Source organism: Oncorhynchus clarkii, chromosome 27, assembly GCF_045791955.1.
Source record: "Oncorhynchus clarkii lewisi isolate Uvic-CL-2024 chromosome 27, UVic_Ocla_1.0, whole genome shotgun sequence".
Lineage (NCBI taxonomy): Eukaryota > Metazoa > Chordata > Actinopteri > Salmoniformes > Salmonidae > Oncorhynchus > Oncorhynchus clarkii.
Window position 1 is genome coordinate 8210402 of NC_092173.1, and position 20361 is coordinate 8230762.

The 20361-nt window shown below is 44.0% G+C and overlaps 3 protein-coding genes across 4 annotated transcripts in view; 1 reads left to right on the top strand and 2 right to left on the bottom strand.

The window, feature by feature from the left end:
* The window catches only part of LOC139385850 (interferon regulatory factor 2-binding protein 1-like), a 35660-nt gene extending 20358 nt beyond the window's left edge, over positions 1–15302 (bottom strand). Inside the window, exons 1-2 of one of the 2 annotated variants that reach the window (XR_011628987.1) lie at positions 13160–15245; positions 12812–12910 (exon numbers count right to left, since the gene is read on the bottom strand). Coding sequence is in view for 1 of the 2 variants with exons in the window: in XM_071131114.1 (XP_070987215.1) it covers positions 13180–15051 (1872 nt within the window). In the remaining variant the exon portion in view is untranslated. Of the gene's footprint in view, positions 1–10154; positions 12911–13159 lie in introns of those variants that run through there. The other variant, XM_071131114.1, reaches the window with a different exon arrangement.
* Positions 3253–7947, bottom strand: LOC139385978 (hepatocyte nuclear factor 3-gamma-like). Its single transcript, XM_071131296.1, has 2 exons — positions 7448–7947; positions 3253–6482 (listed from the first exon to the last, which is right to left on the bottom strand). Exons 1-2 carry the CDS (start codon positions 7517–7519, stop codon positions 5235–5237), a joined length of 1320 nt encoding a protein of 439 aa, XP_070987397.1. The 5' UTR covers positions 7520–7947; the 3' UTR covers positions 3253–5234.
* A 29-nt stretch (positions 15303–15331) lies between the features above and the next one.
* Positions 15332–17299, top strand: LOC139385852 (DNA-directed RNA polymerase I subunit RPA34-like). The gene is made up of 3 exons (XM_071131115.1): positions 15332–15684; positions 15907–16042; positions 16263–17299. Exons 1-3 carry the CDS (start codon positions 15609–15611, stop codon positions 17005–17007), a joined length of 957 nt encoding a protein of 318 aa, XP_070987216.1. The 5' UTR covers positions 15332–15608; the 3' UTR covers positions 17008–17299.
* Positions 17300–20361: the final 3062 nt, after the last annotated feature.

The following is a 20361-nucleotide window of genomic DNA, read 5'->3' on the forward strand; positions in this document are numbered from 1 at the left end:
TGGCTATGCCCCAATGGGATGATAATGCCCCCATCCACAGGACACGAGTGGTCACTGAATGGTTTGTTGAGCATGAAAATTATGTAAACCATATCCAATGGCCTTCTCAGTCACCAGATCTCAACCGAATTGAACACTTATGGGACATTCTGGAGGGGGGCCTGAGACAGCGCTTTCCACCATCATCAACAAAACACCAAATTATGGATCTCTGGGAAGAATAGTGTCGCATCCCTCCAATAGAGTTCCAGACACTTGTAAAATCTATGCCAAGCTTCATTCAAGCTGTTCTGGCCCAACACTCGATTAAGACGCTCTATGTTGGTGTTTCCTTTATTTTGGCAGTTACCTGTACATACGAGTAGAAAAACACAGCCAGGTTATAAGTATCCAACATCAACCGCCTGCTATGACAGCTTCTAACATCCCAAATTGAGTGATGGCTGACAAGCCAGGAAATCCAAAGTGCATTAAGCAACAACTTAACTGAGGGTGCAAATAATAGTTAATTAGATACATGGTCTGGATGAGCAATACATATTTTCTATCAGTGTCCGTGTCAAATATCCAGCCATATTCCCTAACAATCAACCAGCTCGCCAGAAGCCATTATTCACTTATTTTTCTCAGCATACTGTCACACCCTGACCATAGAGAGCCCTTGGTTCTCTATGGTGTTTAGGTCAGATCGTGACATGGGGGGGTGTTCTAGTCATTGCATTTCTATGTTGGTGAGTTGTATGGTTCCCAATTAGAGGCAGCTGGTAATCGTTGTCTCTAATTGGGGATCATTTTTAGGTAGCCTTTTTCCCCACATCTGTTTTGTGGGATATTGTTTTTGTGTGTGTGCATGTTGCACCCCGGCTATCATGGTCGTTGTCTGTTTATTGTTTTTTTTATGTTTCACTTTAAATAAAAGATGTGGAACTCAACTCACGCTGCACCTTGGTCCGTCCATTACGACGAGCGTGACACATAGAGAACATCCGAAAGTGTTAAAGTATGTTTTTCCCCTGTGTGCTCCTGGCAAGCACATTAAATTGCTGTCACCTGTTCCTGTGCCTCAGGTGAAACGTTTAACAAGAGCAACTACGGTGGAGTTTCTCTTGAGAATTACATTTTAAGATACTATGCAAGACTGTACCCTCTGGGTAAAACTGGATTGAGTCGAAATAGTTGACTTGCTATTTTCATCTTACTTTAGTGACGTGACTTGGTTGAATTGGCAAAAAGTGATCAAATTGTGGTTCATATTTTTGTCTCATTATGCTATTCTCAAAAGTGAACCGATTCTGATCATCAGTAGTGTTATGCTCATACAACTATCTGAGAGGTGTTTGAATGGGGTTATCATGCTTCCCAACAGACTGCAAAACCAATCACAGCTAATACATGGGGGTGTCACTTTGTTGCAGGTTAGTCATAACTGGGCAGGGCTCTGTCCCTTGTTCCCAATGCTCCTTTGTGTAGCTGTGGCTGCCATATCAGCTACATACTAGCCTATCTTATCGAACCAACTGCACCGTTTTGTGTGAAATATGACGAACGGCCATAGATTCCCATGAAAACATTCAGACCAGAGAGAGTGTGTGTGTGTGTGTGTGTGTGTGTGTGTGTGTGTGTGTGTGTGTGTGTGTGTGTGTGTGTGTGTGTGTGTGTGTGTGTGAGATCTACGGTCAGCTTCAAAGGCTTGCGACGTCACACTGGAGAATGTTTTTGCACCCCTGCGTGACAACTCCGAAAACACAGAGCAGTGTTGAGCAAGAAGGCTGTGGAGGGCTGTCCTACGGTCAATGGAATGCTGGTCTCTACTGAAACTCAATATAAAAGGTTTCCTCCCCCTGGATGACTCCTTCTTGTAGAAGGTGAATAACATGCAGTTATAGCCCCTCCAAGAACAACACAGAATATGTCCTGTCTAATATGATGCAGAGATGTCTTCTTTTTGGTCACACAAAATCATTTGAAGGAAACTTTATTTTATCAAACTAGAAAAAGTCAATGTTCTGAAGAAACTTTGTGTGTTTGCTAAATCTGTGTCTGGCAAGGCGTTACAGGTCACAAAGAAGTATATGTAAGAATCTAAGTTAGGGTTGCCTGAACACTTTCAAATGAGTTTTCATTTCAAAACTTTAATAGTTACAGCGTTTACTAGGGACGCAACTGTTTTTGTTGTCACATAAACACTCCAAACAGCCTACCCAACCACTCGGAGGCGTCTGCATGGTCCTAAAGCAAAGCATCGCATTCCAATGATAAAAAAGGCAATTTCAGAATGTGAGGGAGGACATGTCCCCCCCGTCCTCAGTGAAAGTTGCGCCCCTGGCGTTTACTCTAATATGCATACTCATGCAAATTAAAATAATCGAATGTCTAGGTTGATTGCAAGTGGGAATAGTCTATTCTGTCGAGTTGGATTGGTGTTATACCTTACAGTACATTACCTATATTCAGTATCATTATAGGTAGGCTATCTGCAACTTTAATATGCTGTGATCTGTAATCATCGTGTATGCTAATGCATGCACATGTTAAGGTTTACAGTAATTAAGTAATATCACAGTGTTTCCTGAAGTTGGTTTGGTGTTTCTAGCCTGAATGGTTAAGAAAGCAGTGGCACATGGTTGCCCTTGACTCACATGCCAATTATGCAAATGTTTAATAGTTCTATTTTCCAAATGATCAAAAAAGATCAAAAATCTGAACAGAAGCAACGTAATTTACACTGGACCCAGACATTTTGACGTTTCACATTTTAAACATTGTTTTTTTTATTAATTATGAATACAGGAAGTGTTTCTATCTTCCTGGAAGTTGTTTTTGTGTTTCTCGCTTAAATGGTTAGTAGTATTTTGAATGTCTACCCATTGACTACCACGTTATTAATTGGGCATAACATAATCCAAAACAAAAACAAACTGCAAATGCATCTAACAAGTTTGTAGAGTCACAGGCTTGATGTAGTCATTGCGTGCAATGAATATGAGACCAAATACTAAAACGTACACTAAAGTGCTTTCATTTCTAACCGGTAAAATAGATGTGTATGAAAATACCCTAAAATAAAAGCTGACATTATGTACTGTCGCCTAATACGAAACATTCTCATATCTAAAATGCTGGAATATAGAGCCAAATTTAAACTGTTTGCTTCACTGTCCAAATCCATATGGAGGGGAGTGTACAGAGTTAAGATTATTTACAATCAAAGTAGGATATCCTGAAAACAGCCAGACAAAACAAAACTGCAATTAGAGATTTTTTAATACCTAGAATTATGCTTTTTGTTCAAATGTGAAGGCACCCAATCCTGATTGAAACACTCGGTTTGAGATGATTCACTGGCCATCAGAATACAGTAGTGTCTAGAAGCCAGTTTATGTTGGGGCCAGAGGGCCAGCATGAGTTCCACACTGTTTAGTCTAACCTACCCAAAAGTCACATACAAGAGTAATTTGGTACTGTACGGAGCTGTTTCAACAACAGCTGGTTCAGCTGAACCTGTCAATCCTGCAGCAAGACCTACATTACAGAGCCTCTGTGTTACCATCCAATTGTAAATAAAAAACTAAATTAACATGTAAACGACATAGATGTATTTGATATTTATTTTTTTCACAATACGTCTTTAAATTATTTGAAAGGATTTTGTAAAATAACATACACCCATTTCATCAAGTCAATAGATAATCTCACGTATATATTTACCTCAACGCAACAGACAACAATCGTGTTTCTCCCCAATGTTTTGCTTTTTAATAAGAAAAACATGAATCATTCAAATCACAACATTCAAACCATGAACAACAACCTCACAATATATACATAAACATTATTTTCCAAGTCTGAAAAGCCACATAGTTTAAATAACAAGTCTTTAAAAACTAAAATACAAGAAAGAAAAAAAAACAGTATTTCTGACCTGAAACTCATGGTTTATATTTCAAAAAAGTGTTCCTTCAGTGAATATTCAGTTATTGGTCCTCCATTACCAGAACATCTTGAAAGGCACTTTGAGGATGAGGGTTGCGACATAAAGCTCAATGTGGCATTGACATTGTTTACAGTGGTCCAATTCTAATTGACCATTTGCAGTAAAAAAAAAAAAAAGAAGACGGTAATTACATAGCATTGTTGTAACATACACTATCAGGGCCACCCCAGCTGTGCAAAATGGTGGGAACTCTTGTGCAAAGTACTGTATGTAAATGGTCCTCTTTACTGCATTTCCATTCAACTCCTATCTTAGTCACTGACATACCATGGCTCCTCTCCATCCTAACCCTTGGTATGTTGTGTAATATAACGTGAAGCCATTCCAAAATATCCTATGCCATAAAGACCTGTGGAACAGCAGGCTCTCATCATTGATAATAAAAGGGTCCTCTGGAAGAAAAAAAACACGTTTTAAAACAGACCAACAAAGCTGAAATTAGATCTACCACAGTTTCATCCCTTTTTAAACAGACTTCACCCCCCCCCCCCCCCTTAAAATGGATACCTGGTAAAATAATACAAGAAATGGCTCTCTTATCAGTAAAAACAACATCCTTGCACCACTTGTAAAAAATTAACCATGGCAGCTCATTTGTGTTCACGGATGTGTATTTGAAGAGATTAAAACAGCATGTTAAGAATAGGAATGAAGTATCATGCTCTATAACACAACAAGAATTCCCTGTAATGCAGTAACAACTGCCCCGAAGCAGTAACCTGAACCTTTTCTCACTCCCACAATCCCTCACATTGTTTCATGTCACATTTGTTTTGTAACGCGTCTACACAGCACTGTACAAGATATATTAATTTTCTTCCCTTCATAAATAAATGCACATCGCCTTTCCCCCACTCCATCTATTTACAATGTGTACAACCCAAGTAGTCCTGCATGCCTGTCGAACAAACTAAAACCCAGTTTGAAATAGTCTAAAAATGGCACAAAAAAATGGCAAAGGGGGGTGTGAATTTACTTCAGTGTGAATTTATGACTGTGTCCGTTTAAAGACCTGATGAATGGGTGTCTATCCAGCACTGGGTTTTTGCCTTTGTCTTCTACTTCATGTATCTGCAGGATTTCCCTGATCAACTGTGTATTCAGCTCTGCTAAATGTTATTTTCGTCCCTTTGGCCCCTCGTGAGTAGACTTTCAATGGCAGCCACCTTACACTTTGGGATTTCAAGGCTGCTAAAAGTCCTTGTCAGCACCACTTGGCTGTGGTCCAGAGGCCCCCATGTTAGGAGGCATTGAGGACCGACCGGCTGTAGAGGGTTTGGTAGTAGGCCCCAGAGTCCATGACCGAGGGTCCGGCACTGTCGTAGATCTGCTTGGCGGCTATCGGAGAGGAGGAGGCGTAACTGTTGTAGGCCATCACGTGGTCCTGGTAGGTCTTCAGGTCCATCTTTTGCTCGTTGGACATGAGGTTGGTGATGGAGAAGGGGTGGTTGAAGTTGTAGTGGGGATCCATGGCTTTGAGAGGGTCGTTCTGCAGGTCCAGATTATGTATGGCGCTGGGGAGGAGATGGGGGCTGCCTCCCATGACCTGGGAGTGAAGGAGAGGGGTGGTGGAGGGCACTGAGGAGGTGATTGCTACAGGGGTGCTCTGGATGTGGGACTGGGGCTGTGGGGGGCAGTCCAGCTGGACCATGCTCCTCTGCTGCTGCTCCTCTGAGGAGGAACCAGGGTGGGAGTTGTCAGAGTGAGCCGAGTCGGCCCCCTCCGAGCCCCCCGCTGGGCTGTGCTCCTCCATCAGGTTGTCTCCATGGCCCCCTTTCCCCGAGCCTCCCTCCTGGGTCTTGCCAGACTTCTTCGCAGCCTTCTCTTGATCGATCTTGAAGCGCTTCTGGCGGCGCAGGTAGCAGCCGTTCTCAAACATGTTGCCTGAGTTGGGGTGCAGGGCCCAGTAGGAGCCCTTGCCGGGCTTGTCGGGCGAGCGGGCCACCTTGACGAAGCAGTCGTTGAAGGACAACGAGTGGCGGATGGAGTTCTGCCAGCGCTGCTGGTTCTCGCGGTAGTAGGGGAACAGGTCCATGATCCACTGGTAGATCTCGTTGAGGGTGAGCATCTTGCTGCCGGACTGCTGGATGGCCATGGTGATGAGGGAGATGTAGGAGTAAGGTGGCTTGGCGTGGGTCAGTGAGCGGCGGTAGGGCTTGGGCACCTCTTTGGCCCGGTTGAGGGAGGTGGGAGAGGGGTAGCTCAGCTGGCTCATGGGCTGGCTCATGTTCTGGTAGTGGGAGAGGGAGCCTAGGGAAGGGCCTGGGGAGCCCAGCTGGGAGAGAGAGCTGGGGTTGAGGGATGAAGTCACCGGGGACAGGTTCATATGGTTGGCCCCTCCGCCCATGGACGCCAGTTGACTGTTGAGCCCAGAGCTGCCATAGCCCATGTTCATGGTGGCTGGAGAACCAGCTGGGTTCAGGTTGATGTAGCTGTTGATGGTGCTCATTGAGCTCATTGAATTCATGGCAGTGGGAGAGGAATACATCTGAAAACATAACAGAAAATTGTTGATTTAGTCATTTAGAAACTAAAAATATAGCCAAGTCGGTTTAGACAATAAATAATGTAATTTATTTTGTTGTGTCCAAAAGCCTGTACTAATGGAAAGCATCAATGGTCAATGATACCATTGGAGCGAAAGGGACATGGATTTCACATATCATTGTTAAACCTGAAAATGCGTAACATGCGCGTCATGGATTCTTTCCCTTTCATTTAGTAGTTCTCCCTCGTCACTACTAAGTGCTCCAAAACCAAGGCAAATAAAACAAACGTTTTAAGAAACGTTCCAAAATATCTGACCATCCGCTAGCAGTTACAATACACGTTTAAAAAGGATTACACAGCCGTAAACTACATAATCATCAAAGTATCCTAATATTTATTTGAGAGCATATAAAGTTGATTAAAGACATGATTTAATTTGCCATTACTTTAATCACGAATTCCTTGGGGGAAATGTATCGTTATTTCAACTCTCGGAGGTAGCCAACCTTAATCAAATTGACTGATAATTTAATTTCCGAGATGCTTTATCATTCACATAATTTGCATATTTAAATGGTATAGTCCATAAGTGTTAGTATAAACAGACTAGGCAATTCATTTAAAAAAATAAGATAGATTTTATGTAAACAGGCCTCTAAATGTCACATATACAATTTCAACAGGTCGTACAAGGACAAACTGAGCCAAATCCTATCACATCAGTGTTATATGTTGAATTGTAAAATTCTAACAATACTAAATCAAAGATAAGAAGTTGCAGCCACAATTCTGGAGTGATAAATATCAAAATCAATCCAATGTGTTAGTAAAATACTGAGCTTTCGATTCAATAACTTCTAAGAAACTATAGAATAGACTGTAAAGAAACAAATATCCAGCAACCACACACACGCACATAGCCCATATGGTAAACTTATATAGAAAAAAAAAAGGTGTTTTTACCTCAGTGGCTTCGCTGTAGAAGGCATTCCACTCTGGCAGTTCATGAGACTCCATCTTCACTGAGCTCAACATCCCAAATACAACTTTTTATAGTAAGAAAATATATTTGAGCGAATGAAAGACTGCAAATCCTTGTTTGAGTTTATAATAGCTTTGAGTTTCTGCTCAAAATTCAGGACTTCAGCAAAAGGAGTAAAATTTTAATCCAAGATAACGAAAGAGTTCCACTGACTAGATTGAAGACTATAATAAAAAATAATCAAGAACTAAAAAACTTTTTTTTTAAACAATGCGTCCTCGGGCTATGAGTGGGTCTTCAGTGAAATGTCAATATTTATTCGTCAATTTATCAATCATCCATCGTTTCATAATCAAGATTAACAGGTTATTTATCTAAAGCGGACGTGCTCTTTGGGAAACGCTAGATCCGTATGAAGTCCGCAGAATGCTCCTGTGCAAGCCCCGGTCCGTGTGCGTGAGTCAATGTGCTGTGGGCAAGTGGAGTAAAAGTTGGACGTGCCTTCTTAAAAACTCAGGTAAGGTCCCGCCCCATAAGGGCATTTGAATATCGTCCAAGGCAATTTGAATATCGTAAAAAGACGTCTCTTGCCCCCTGGTGAGGGTGTATATTGGCCGGGGACAGACACATCCATCTCAATCGCAAGCATGCATCCTCCATTTCTTGTCTAAAAACTCCTACTTAACCGTCTCTGGATGCAGACACTGATTGTAGGCTATTTTCATCATTTATTTTACACCACAATTATAACCTCGTAAGTAATTTATGGATTTAAATGATTAGAATATTAATGTATAAAGGATTGCTTAACACTGAGTCGTCTTCAATTCGCAGTCAAACTGACGATCAATATGTAACTCAATGGAAATCAAAGACCTTTATTTGGCTCTCATTTTAATACACTCGACCAAAGAAAATATCAGCTCAATAGGTCAAGATCTGAAATGAAGGAGGATTATTGCAGGCCTTGATGAGGTATTGATGTGGACAGGGGTATAATCTCACGGGTTAAGGTCATCAGTGGGAGGTCTGATAAGGGAGCCTGAGGTGACTGACCAGTGGGAGAGCTGTTAATTCCCGCGACAATCACTTCTCTGGAGCTATAACGGCTATATGGAGGATGATGAGTTGCTGGGGAACTTGGACTTCTCAGAAACACGTTGGTTCCCAACTCCCATAGCCTCGTTATAGGTCTGCAAAGTTTTAGTCCAATTGAAGGCCACATAAACGAAAATGTGTATTATACGTGTGCAATACAGGTGTACATGTTAAGGTAAATTAAGTGAAGAATATATTGGCCAACCAAAATAATGAAAAACAAATCATGTAGACCTAATCCAATGTGTCATGTAGGACTATCCTTGGCTTGATTCAGAATACACATCTCGTTGTCAAGCGCAGACAGTCAAATCTGAATGTCAATGCATTTCTTAATTGTCCATGAATAGAGCTGTAATGATGCGTGTAGGTGGTCAACAGGATTAGTTGAGAAAAGCGTTAAGGAAATTACGCAGCAAGGAATACGTAGAAATGGCTTACTTCGGGACACTTTGTTTTTTAAAATAATTGAATGAATGAAAAACAACATAAGTATTTTAAAGTTTCAAAACAACAGAATCCGTTTATTCAGTCATCTTTTTTGATTTCACAGTAATATAAGCAGGACTATAAAGGAAAGCTTGATCTCGATCAGGCCTAATGGTCTGAACACTTCCAACGATTTGCGCCTTCTTGCAAAACGTTGTCAGGTCGATTAACACATTCAATGGGATAACACATAGCTGTCTGTAATGATAGTAATTAAGCTTTATGTTACAATGCTTTCCCAACCAAGTATATACCTACGTGATTAAAGTATCTATAAGCAACACATTTTTAGCACTGATTTGAACAATTATATTCAGGCATGGCCCAAAATTTAATTGAACTGTTTCCCATGGCCAAATACATATAGCTAAACTCAATTGTCTTGAATCGAAGGCCAGCTATATTTCGATAGATATAGATAACCCGTTCAAAAAAATGGTTCTACAATATGGAGAGCTTTGGAGGAATATGCTGCGCGCGCTGAAACGCATTTGAGTAATGAGCAGAGAACTACTTCCTCATTAATCCTTTGCCTTTAAATGGTCTATTCCCCCATCACAGATCCCTACATCCTCCTGGAGGTCGGCCGCTTCTAATGCCAATGTGACAGTAGATCGTTCATTAACACCTCAACGATTAGCTAACAATAGCTTTAATGAGTTGACACTAATAGAGGAAGCCAGAGATTTCAATATGCTTTCTAGTGGGGGGAGTTATGATTCGCCCTCTACCATATCTTGGTAGGCGGCGTTGTACAATTAGGCTAACCTTTAAGCGTGTTTAAAGAAGTGTATGCCTACAGTAAAATACATTGAGAAACAAATGACTCCAACATCAGATAAAATAACACATTTATCTAAGTGAAATTATGGCCAATGTCAAATACGACGCCATCTAATTGATTAATCGGCAACTGTGCCATTTCCCTCCAATATAGACGACCGCCTAGATTATTTATTTTTTAGTTCACAACACATCTCTAAAGTCAAGATCTGCACAGGTTAAAGTGCGCCATCTACTGGACATAGCAAGACAATGACCATCGAGCGTTTCATTGCAACACAGTATAAAACCGTGGTAGTATTATTTATTTATTTATTTATTTATGTACGCTTCAAATTTTTTGTCAATTACCTAGATATTTCATGAGAAATAGCAAATACAATGTGACATTTACATCCAATGAACAAAACAAATCATATGAAACGAAACGATATGAAACGAAAAGTTTAAATAGAGTTGGAATACAAGCTTTACCCTTAAACTGTGTTGAGATAAGCAACTACAAAAACAACTCAACAGGAGGCCATGGCAGACAGGCCCATAAAGGACCAGAATAATAGAACGGCTGGCACAAGACAATCCTTACTAATTGAGTGGCCAAATACAAACGTGAATAGACTTCTAGGGATTTTAAAAAAGTGCTTTCAGACAGAGGATGCCATTAAAGGCACTTGAGGAAAGTTGCATGAACAGTGTTTCTGTGGGAAATTCCTTTTTTGTTGTGAGGGCTACATTTGAATTACAGCATCCTATTTTAGATAAGAAACAGGCCTAGGCCTAATTTTGGTACTAAATACACTTTCAGATACAGCTACTAGTGTACAATACGTATGTTTGTACAGTATACATTCATGCCCACGTGATTGGCAATGGCTTGATGCATTGTCCTCATTTAATTTCATATTAACACATGCACATGCTAGGGTATTGATTGGCACCAGCTTTGCAAATTGATCATTAAATTCATATATTCATTTTGGTGACAAACATAAAAAAGGTTAAGGAAAACCTGACAGGGAAGTATTTTGATATACATGTATATATTATATTATATTTTAGACAATTCAAAGAGTTAAGTTCATAGGTAAAAACAGAGCATTAAATTGGGATATTATAGAACTTATTCAAATAAAATAAAAAATCCTATTTCATGAGGATCACGTGAAACAAACCTTGAATCTCAGTCCATATAGAATAAAACCTTTGACTTTACATGAATAGTAAATTCCTTTAATTAAACACCACACTATTAGTTGAATCTACACCCTCTACAACTTCAGTTAACAGAACCTATAACTATCCTAACAATAACCATTTCCCCCACTATTTCCCTGGCACACATTGAAATAATAAAGACATTTAACACATAAAGGATAAGATTAGTTTTGAAATGTACAGTGCCTACAAAAAGTCTACACCCCCTTGAACATTTTCCACATTTTGTTGCGTTACAAAGTGGGATTGAAATGGTCATTTTTCATCAACAATCTACACAAAATACTCTGTAATGTCAAAGTAGAAAATAAAAAATAAGATTATTCAAGCTCTGCCAAGGTGTCAAGGTGTTGGGGGTCATGGCTAGACAGCAATTTTCAAGTCTTGGCGTATATTTTCAAGCAGACTTAAGTCAAAACTGCAACTTGGTCACATTCACTGTCTTCTTGGTAAGCAACTCCAGTGTGGATTTGGCTTTGTGTTGTAGGTTATTGTCTTTCTGAAAAGGCGAATTCCTCTCCCAGTGTCTGGTGTACAAGCAGACTGGAGCAGCTTTCCTCTAGGATTTTGCCCGTGCTTAGCTCCAACACATTTCAGTTTCTTCCTGAAAACCTCCCCGGTCTTTGCCTGTGTCAAGCTTCTGAACTCATTTAGGCTTGCCTAAACAAAAAGGGTGAATACTTATACAACTACTATATTTTCCGGGATTTCATTTGTAAACATTTTCTGTAGAAAAAAAAAAAATCTATCATCACAATCCTACTTCCTAAAGCAGCAACATTTGAAAAAAAGTTCAAGGGTGCGTAGATCTTCTATAGGGCACTGTACATTTACTTCAGCATGAATCTTTGGTTCCGCTGCACGTGTTTAGGCTACTCAGTGGTACACACCACAAGCTGTATTGGTCTCAAAAACTATAGATTGCACATCTATTACCGCGGAGCAAGATCGTCTTGCATTCGAACATTCAGTATAAAATAGAGAGGTATCCATCCCATTTCATACAGGCTGGATAAAAGCGTCTTTGTAGGGCACTGTGAGAGCCATGTTACTGTATCGTCTAGCACTGAACGCCACCGTTGCTCTCTTATAATATGGATGGCGCGACAGACGTCAACTGCTGCTGGTCTGAGGTTTCAACAAGGCGCAGACAATTCGCTCCGTGACAGTCAGTTTTTTTTTTTTTACGTAAAGCGCAAATGTGGCGCAAAACAAAACACTTCTAGTCTGTATGTTGCTGTAACATGTAGTGAAGTCGTCCCTCTTTCACATTGCCACTCAGAAATCTGTTAGAAAGATGTTCAATGAAACAGAAAACAACAGCCCTAAAATCACCTAGAACAGAGGCTAGATGAAGTTCATACTTCTCAACCATGGTCCACTGGTTTATAACTTCAGTGACTAATACTAGTGACCAATACTAATGTAGATAAGTTGATGTTTGAGGGACAAAGGGGTGAATTAGGTATTAGAGGTGAGCTGGTGCCGGGGCTATAGTCACCCCCCTAACCAACCAGACAGTGAAGTGGTAGTGTAAGGCCTGCCCCATGCAGGTGAATGTGTATGATGATTGGCTGTGAGGTGGGGAGAACCTGGCGGATTGCTGTGGTGATTGGCTGCGAGGTGGGGAGAACCTGGCGGATTGCTGTGGTGATTGGCTGCGAGGTGGGGAGAACCTGGCGGATTGCTGTGGTGATTGGCTGCGAGGTGGGGAGAACCTGGCGGATTGCTGTGGTGATTGGCTGCGAGGTGGGGAGAACCTGGCGGATTGCTGTGGTGATTGGCTGCGAGGTGGGGAGAACCTGTTGATATTGTCGTTATCTGTCTGCAGGCTCCAGCTCCACTCAGGCGTCAACAGCCTTCGGTCCAGACAGACATCACACAAACAAACAGATTAATAAATGGTAGGCTGACCATATTCAGTGACAATTTAGGCTACATATCATATATTATACTGTATCATAAAGCATAGGATGTATCACCTATAAGCATGTCACAAACACTAAATTAGCCTATGGCCTAGCTACATAGAGAATACTTTGGCCTAAAGACTGACTCCAAGACAACAAACTCAATGGAAACCAAGGTGTAGTGAAATTGCATCTTACAGTCAGCTGTCCCAGAGGATTTAGGGGTCGCGCTCCTTCTTCACCTTGACATCTCCAGCCAGGATGGTAGCGATCTCTCCCTGCATGAAGGCCCAGGGCACGTTGGAGCCCACCAGGGGACACCGCTCTCCACTGGGGCAGAACACCTCGCTGCCGGCCCCCTGGCTCCGGATGAAGTCTCTGGTGCAAGGGAAGCAGAACTTATGGGCCGCAACCGAGGGGCACTGGACAAAATGAGTGTCTTCCAAGCGCTCGTGGCAGATGGTGCAGCAGAGAGGGGGACCAGAGGAGCCGGAGGGGTCCAATGCTCCCTGGTCCGAGGCCCCAGCCAGAGGGAGAGCTGCTGTGGTGCCCCCTGCAGAGTTGCTGGCTCCCTGAGGTTCCCCATTCCTGGAGGCCAGGCGCCGCTGCTGCCCCGCAGGGCAGGCCGCCATGGGGCTGCTGCTGCTCTGCCTCACTGCCAAGGAGGAGTGGCCCAGGCCTCCACCACTACTGCTGCTGCTAGGGGCCTCTCTGGGTGACTCAGCCACGCTCATCAGTGCTGTGATGGGGGAGGGGTCGCTGCTGTGGGAATGGGAGGCCGAGCCCTCCTGGTGGGGAGGTGGCTGGCTAACGCTGGGGAAGGAGGAGGCAGCTAGGTGGATAGCCATTCCCGGGTACATCCCCATGGGCCAGTGCTGCCGGAGCTGCTCCTCTGTGGTCACTACCTCTCCACCCTGGGGCTCTGGGGAAGCCTTCCTCCGGCGCCCGCGGACTGGCGGTGCCGAGCGGGACATGTGACACAGCGCAGTGGGCAGCATGGAGCAGCTGGCGTCCAGGTAGGGCTGGGGGAGAACGTCAGGGCCGGGGGTGTCCTTAAAGGCCCGTACCGCATCACTCAGCAGCTCAGAGAGCAGTCGCCAGTCCCCCGCGCCATGCCTTTTCTCGTACTCCACATACTTCAGGCCCGAGTTGACCATCTTGCTCCCAGAGTCTCTCTGGCTGTCGTGGAACATCTGCTTGACCAGCGCTGCCAGGCTGGAGAACATGTTCCCCGAGCCGCACGGGTACTCTGCAAAGATCTTCAGCTCAAAGTCCAGCGTCAGCTTGGCGTCGAAGGCAAAGATCCGTCCCACCAGGCTGTGGTCCTTCTTGAAGCGTACGTTGAAGGGGGTGCAGCCGGAGAGGGTGAGCAGGGCCCCTCGTACAGCCTTGGGTCGGCCGGCCCAGTCGTCTGCTCGGTTCCGTACACTCTCCGACAGCTCGGCCAGAGCCTCTGCGTTCCTCTGCTTCTCCCTCAGCTCCTTCTCAAACTCAGGGCTCAGGAAGGAGGCCACACCCATGCCCATGCTCAGCTGCCTCTTGGTGATCTCGTTCAGCATGGGGGCAGAGAGGGCGAGGGGGGCTCCCCCGACTCTGGCATTTAAACCAGGCACAGCTGCTAGCAATCCGTGTGGAGCCCCCACAAGGCCTTGTGTCATTAAATTGGGCGGAACGGTACCCCCCATGGGTCTTCTGGCGTTGTTAGGGCTCTGTCCACTGAGTTCTTGTTGTGGGCCCCTGTCATCTATTCTGTGCAGACCGTTGGGAATCCGTGCTGGGGCTCCGTAGTCCCCTCTTCCCCTTTCAAAGCGTTCAGGAAGTGGCCTGCCACCCTCCATAGGTCCATCTCTCCCACCTGGGCCATGTTTAGCGGGTTGGGGACACGGGGACCTGTCATCCTGCATAACATGAGTTATTTTCAACTGCCTTGCCGTCTCTATGAGAAATTCAATACGGTCCGTACCTTCATAATTCACACAGCCTCGGCAGACAGTCTCGCTAAAGTCCCAGATCATAGCCCATGGCATCTTAGGCAAATCGCAAAGGTAACAACACCACTGCCGCCTTGAATATGACTGGGGGGAGGACATATTTGATAGGCCCTTTTTATATCTTTCTTGCTTCCTGAGGTTCTGATTAAACAGATGCAACGTTAGCTTTCAATAGTTCAGAAATAATCGCCGCGTCTGTTACTTCTCCAATACCTTAACAAATATGATACACTCTCTGTATTAAACACACAAAAAAGTTGTGTTTACTCCATTTCGGCCGCCCTGTGCACGTGAGTGTTTATACTAGAAGACTGTCTTTGCTGGAACTTACACAACGCCGTGCTAATGGTGCATTCTGGGATTTGTTGTTTTCGTTCCGGAGGGCCTTCGCGAGTATGTGCTTCGTGAACAGCATCAGTTGCGTCTAAAAAACGAATTTTGACTGCACACAGACCATGGTTTATATTCATCAACACTCTATGTAAAAGAAGATATATTTACCGATATGCGCAGCCCAGATCATCGCGAACCGAGCCAGATTTAGTGTATCCAGGTCAAAGGTACTATATATGTTTTTGGAACAAAACATGTTGATGCAGGCATGCGCTTTTAGTTAGACTAAGTTAAATTTAGTCATTTATCAGTACTCCGAGATCATGCCAAATGAGGTATCTTCATCAAGCGATGATTCAAGTGACACGGAGGAGGTTCCGCAAAAACGGAGAAAGCAGGGTAAGTTATTTTCTAGCTTAACTAGCTAACTTCGCTAATGTTAGCCACTCCAATCAACCCCATCAAAGCTGACTGCCAGATATCTAGTAAATCCTGTTAGGAATCAAAAGTGAAATGCTGTAATGGGCAGACAGCATTGTGCATTCAATGCTGATTTCCAAAACACACACAGAGTATGTTCACTTAGCTAGCTAATAACAATAACTATGTCTCAACCCTCAGCTTCAAGGTATCAGTGTCCAGCTGATTTTGTGGCATTTACCCACAAACCCTGTGCCAGTACCCTCATCGAAAGGCTTCGTGATGACAACACAGAATTATGGCTAATCAAAGCTCCCAGCGGTTTCAACCCGGACAGGTAGGCAACCCCTCTTTCCATTTATTAGAATTATCTTAGAAGAGGCATGATTCACTTCTAATAACAGACAGGGAAATATCTAACAAAGTCCTCAGCATTTCTCTGTCCGTTATTAGAAGTGAGTCACTGTCCACTTACATTGCTTTACACCCACATTGTCTACATCTGGTGTGCCTCTTAGCACACTGTCTGACTGTCATCTCTCTCTCCTCCCTCCCAGTTTCAGCAGTCTGAAAATGCCTCTGTCTGGGCTGCAGACCATGCAGGCCCCTGCCCAGCAGGCGCGGGGCAGTGGTGGGAATTCCGGGCAGATCTATAGCGTGCTGGGTGGGCCCTCTGGTGCCGCGGACCTCCACCTCCTCACCAGCCACCGCCAGAGGCTCGACTCGGTGGTCTGTGCCCCGACCTTCAGCGGCCTCCTCAACATCTGTGAGAGCTACGGCGACTGCAGCACCAACCAGACCACCATAGCCATCCCAGCCACCCCGGCCCCCACCGTGCCCCCGGGGCTCCGCCTGCGCTTCCAGCCTTTCGGAAGCAGGACCCCCACCCTCTCCAGAGTGATGGAGGATACACCGGATACTCCGCTGCCGTCTTCACCAGAGACGCCTCTCAGGGTCACACTGGACCCGGGGGAGGAGAGGAAGAGCAAGAAGAAAAAGAAGAAAGACAAACTTATAAAGACTGAGGAGGAGGAGGTCAGGGTGAAGCAGGAGCTGCTACACATGAGCCCAGAGGAGTCCTATGAACTTCCTGGGCAGGAAGCTGACCTCTCAGAGGAGAAGAGGAGGAAGAAGAAGAAGAAGAAGAAGGATAAGAACAGAGGAGAGGCAGAGGGTACTGTAGATTCGTCGTTTAATGTGATTAAACAAGAGGTGGAAGTAAAAGTTGAACCAATGGACAGTTCCTATGGTGACGTTGAAGATTCTGGAAAAAAGATAAAGAAAAAACTAGCACGACGATGACGAGTCTGTTGTTTTTACCGTCATCTGGTTTTGTGAAGTTATGCTATGATATAATTGTATTATTCAATTAGGCACTTCAACAAATAATTATTATGCTACTGTACTGTCATTTTGATTTTTTGGGGGGAAATGTTATTGTCTACTAAAACCTAGACAGTAACTCATAACAGTGTTCAGTGTGAATAAAGGGGCACAAGTCTGAACAAAAATATAAACGCAACATGTAAAGCGTTTGTCCCATGTTTCATGAGCTGAAATAAAAGATCCCTGACATTTTCCATATGCACAAAAAGCTAATTTCTCATTTTGTGCCCAAATTTGTTTACATCCCTGTTAGTGAGCATTTCTCCTTTGCCAAGATAATCCATCCGCCTGACAAGTATGGAATATCAAGAAGCTGATTAAACAGCATTATCATTACACAGGTGCAGCTTGTGCTGGGGACAATAAAAGGCCTCTCAAATGTGCAGTTTCGTCACACAACACAATGCCACAGACTTCTCAAGTATTGCGTGAGTGTGCAATTGGCATGCTGACTGCTGGAATTGAATGTTCATGTCTACCAAAAGCTGCTTTCAAAGCTGATTTAGAGAATTTGGCATCACGTCCAACCAGCCTCAACCGCAGACCACGTGTAACCACCCCAGCCCAGGACCTCAACATCCGGCATTTTCACCCGCGGAATCGTCTGCTTCTTTTCTGTTGAATGTTACTTGAAGAACTGAATACCATGAAAATACTGTACCTATTAATGCTTGAGGGAGAAGTGTTCAGCATAAATGGCTATCAAATGTAAATGAATGTGTAGATAATTGATTGCTGTAGATGAAACTGGGATTGCACAACTGAAGAATTTCTGCACAAACTGTCAGAAACCGTCTCAGAGAAGCTCAACTGCATGCTCGTCATCCTCACCAGGGTCTTGACCTGACTGCAGTTAAACGTCGTAACTGACTTCAGTGGGCAAATGCTCACCTTCGATGGCCACTTTCACACTGGAGAAGTGCTCTTTACGGATGAATCATGGTTTCAACTGTACCGGGCAGATGGCAGGCAGCGTGTGTGGGTGAGCGGTTTTCACGTTGTAAACAGAGTGCCCCATGGTGGCGGTGGGGTTATGGTTTGGGCAGGTATAAGCTACAGACAACGAACATAATTGCCTTTTATCAATGGCAATTTGAATGCACAGAGATACCGTGACGAGATCTTGAGGCCCATTGTCGTGCCATTCATTCGCTGCCATCACCTCATGTTTCAACATGATAATGCACAGCCCCATGTCACAAGGATCTGTACACAATTCCTGGAAGCTGAAAATGTCCCAGTTCTTCCATGGCCTGCATACTCACCAGACATGTTACCCATTGGGCATGTTTGGGATGCTCTGGTTCTGCCAATATCCACCATCTTCACCCAGCCATTGAGGAAAAGTGGGACAACATTCCACAGGCTACAATTAACAGCCGGGTCAACTCTATGCAAAGGAGATGTATCACGCATGAGGCAAATGGTGGGCACACCTGACACTGACTGGTTTTCTGATCCACACCCCCTACCCCTACCTTTTGTTTTAAGGTGTCTGTGACCAACAGGTGCATATCTGTATTCCCAGTCATGTGAAATCCATAGATTAGGGCCTAATGAATTCATTTCAATTGACTGATTTCTTTATATGAACTGTAATTCAGTAAAATCTTTGACATTTTTGCATGTTGCGTTGATATTTCTGTTCGTTGTAGTTAATTTACACTCAATGTTGCCATTAACTATTGATTCTGCTGCAGTCCTGCAGTACTCTTGCTCCACAGGCAGATGGTGCTGTGGTTCTTCTCTCGTCACCGGCCACAGATGCGGTCGGTTGCCTCTCAGGCTGCTCTTACTCTGCACCGGAGTATGGTCCTGTTTTCTAATGAGTTCAGAGACACCTCTGGTGCTATCCAACTCGATGTCTGTACTTTCCTCTCACTACACCACCCCCTGCACGTATGCCTCACTTACTCGCTGCAAGTCTGTGGTAGTGTCGCATTTCCTTCTTTTTTTCGGACACTTTACTGTATTTGTTTTTAAGTTGCGTTTGGGTTTGTGATTGAATTATGAGCCATGAACAAAATAACGTTGAATAGGCTACATATTCAATTCAATTCTTCGTATAAAAGGTTATGTAATTGTTAAAATATATATATATATTATTTTGTACATGAATAATAATTTTAAAAAACTTGCATGGAAGTTCTGGTCATCAGAATTCTTTCTTGGTTCTCGATGCTCAGAGAGTATCTCAAAGACAACAGCTGCTATTTTATAACTCTGGTATGGAGGGCATAGAACTTTGATGTTGGATCAAACCTTATGCGAGATGTCTATGTATTCTCACAGATACGTGCAATGTGTGTGTGTTTGGGATCTGCTTCAGATATGGTGTTGCAGATAACTTGGCTCCTAGCTAGTGGGTTACACAACAGGTAAACAGCAGAACATTGACTCCTGTTCTGTGGGTGTCTCCTACACACACCGCTACTCACCTTTGCTGTCACACAGGCTAACACGTTTCACCATGGCTGGTTGTTTGTCCGTTTCCATTTGACCCACTTGAGAGCAGTCAAATGTCCTCCAGCAAGAAACCAAGATGGACACTATCATTCTGGTGCCTGTGTCTTCCTCCACATTGTGCACACGGTCATTATTGTTCAGTGGGTTAGCCATAGGGTCACCAGGCCAAGTCACAGCTGGGACAATGAGGCCCTGAAGTGAAGCACCTGGATGTGAAACAGAAATCTAGTCGAACTCTATGTTCTCGTCTATCTCTATGCGTTGATGTATTGTTTAATGGGGATAGATCTGCTATAGGCGCAGCAGGTTGCTTGAACAGTAAGTGCCGTCTGGCAAAGCAGATGAATAATTGAATGCAGTCTGAAGTTTAGATACAACGTGTCCAGACTACAGAGCAGGATTGGGCCCTGCGCGCCCCAACCGATGCAAATTTGGGGAGAGGGAGAGGGGAGCGACTTGTGGGGGTAATGCATTGGAGAACCAATCTCGCCTGCTGTACCCACCCCCTCCTTCTCTTCCCCCCTCTTCCCTCCTCCCTCCCATCACTGCAGCGATTCCCTCTCCCCCGTCTCCCCCTGTACTGCTCTCCTTTTCAACCAGCGCGCTCCAGCTAGCCTGCTGCAATGTGAGGGTTTCCATGGCAACGCAGTCCTGCCAAGGACCATGGTGCTCTGCTCTGTGGCAATGGAGAGAGAACGAGAGAGAGGGATTGGGCTCATCAATGTATTATATGTGAGCTCTACCACTTCGGGCATGCTAAGATTGCTGTCTCGGAAAGCTGCAGTTCCCCCCTGCTTTCCTCTC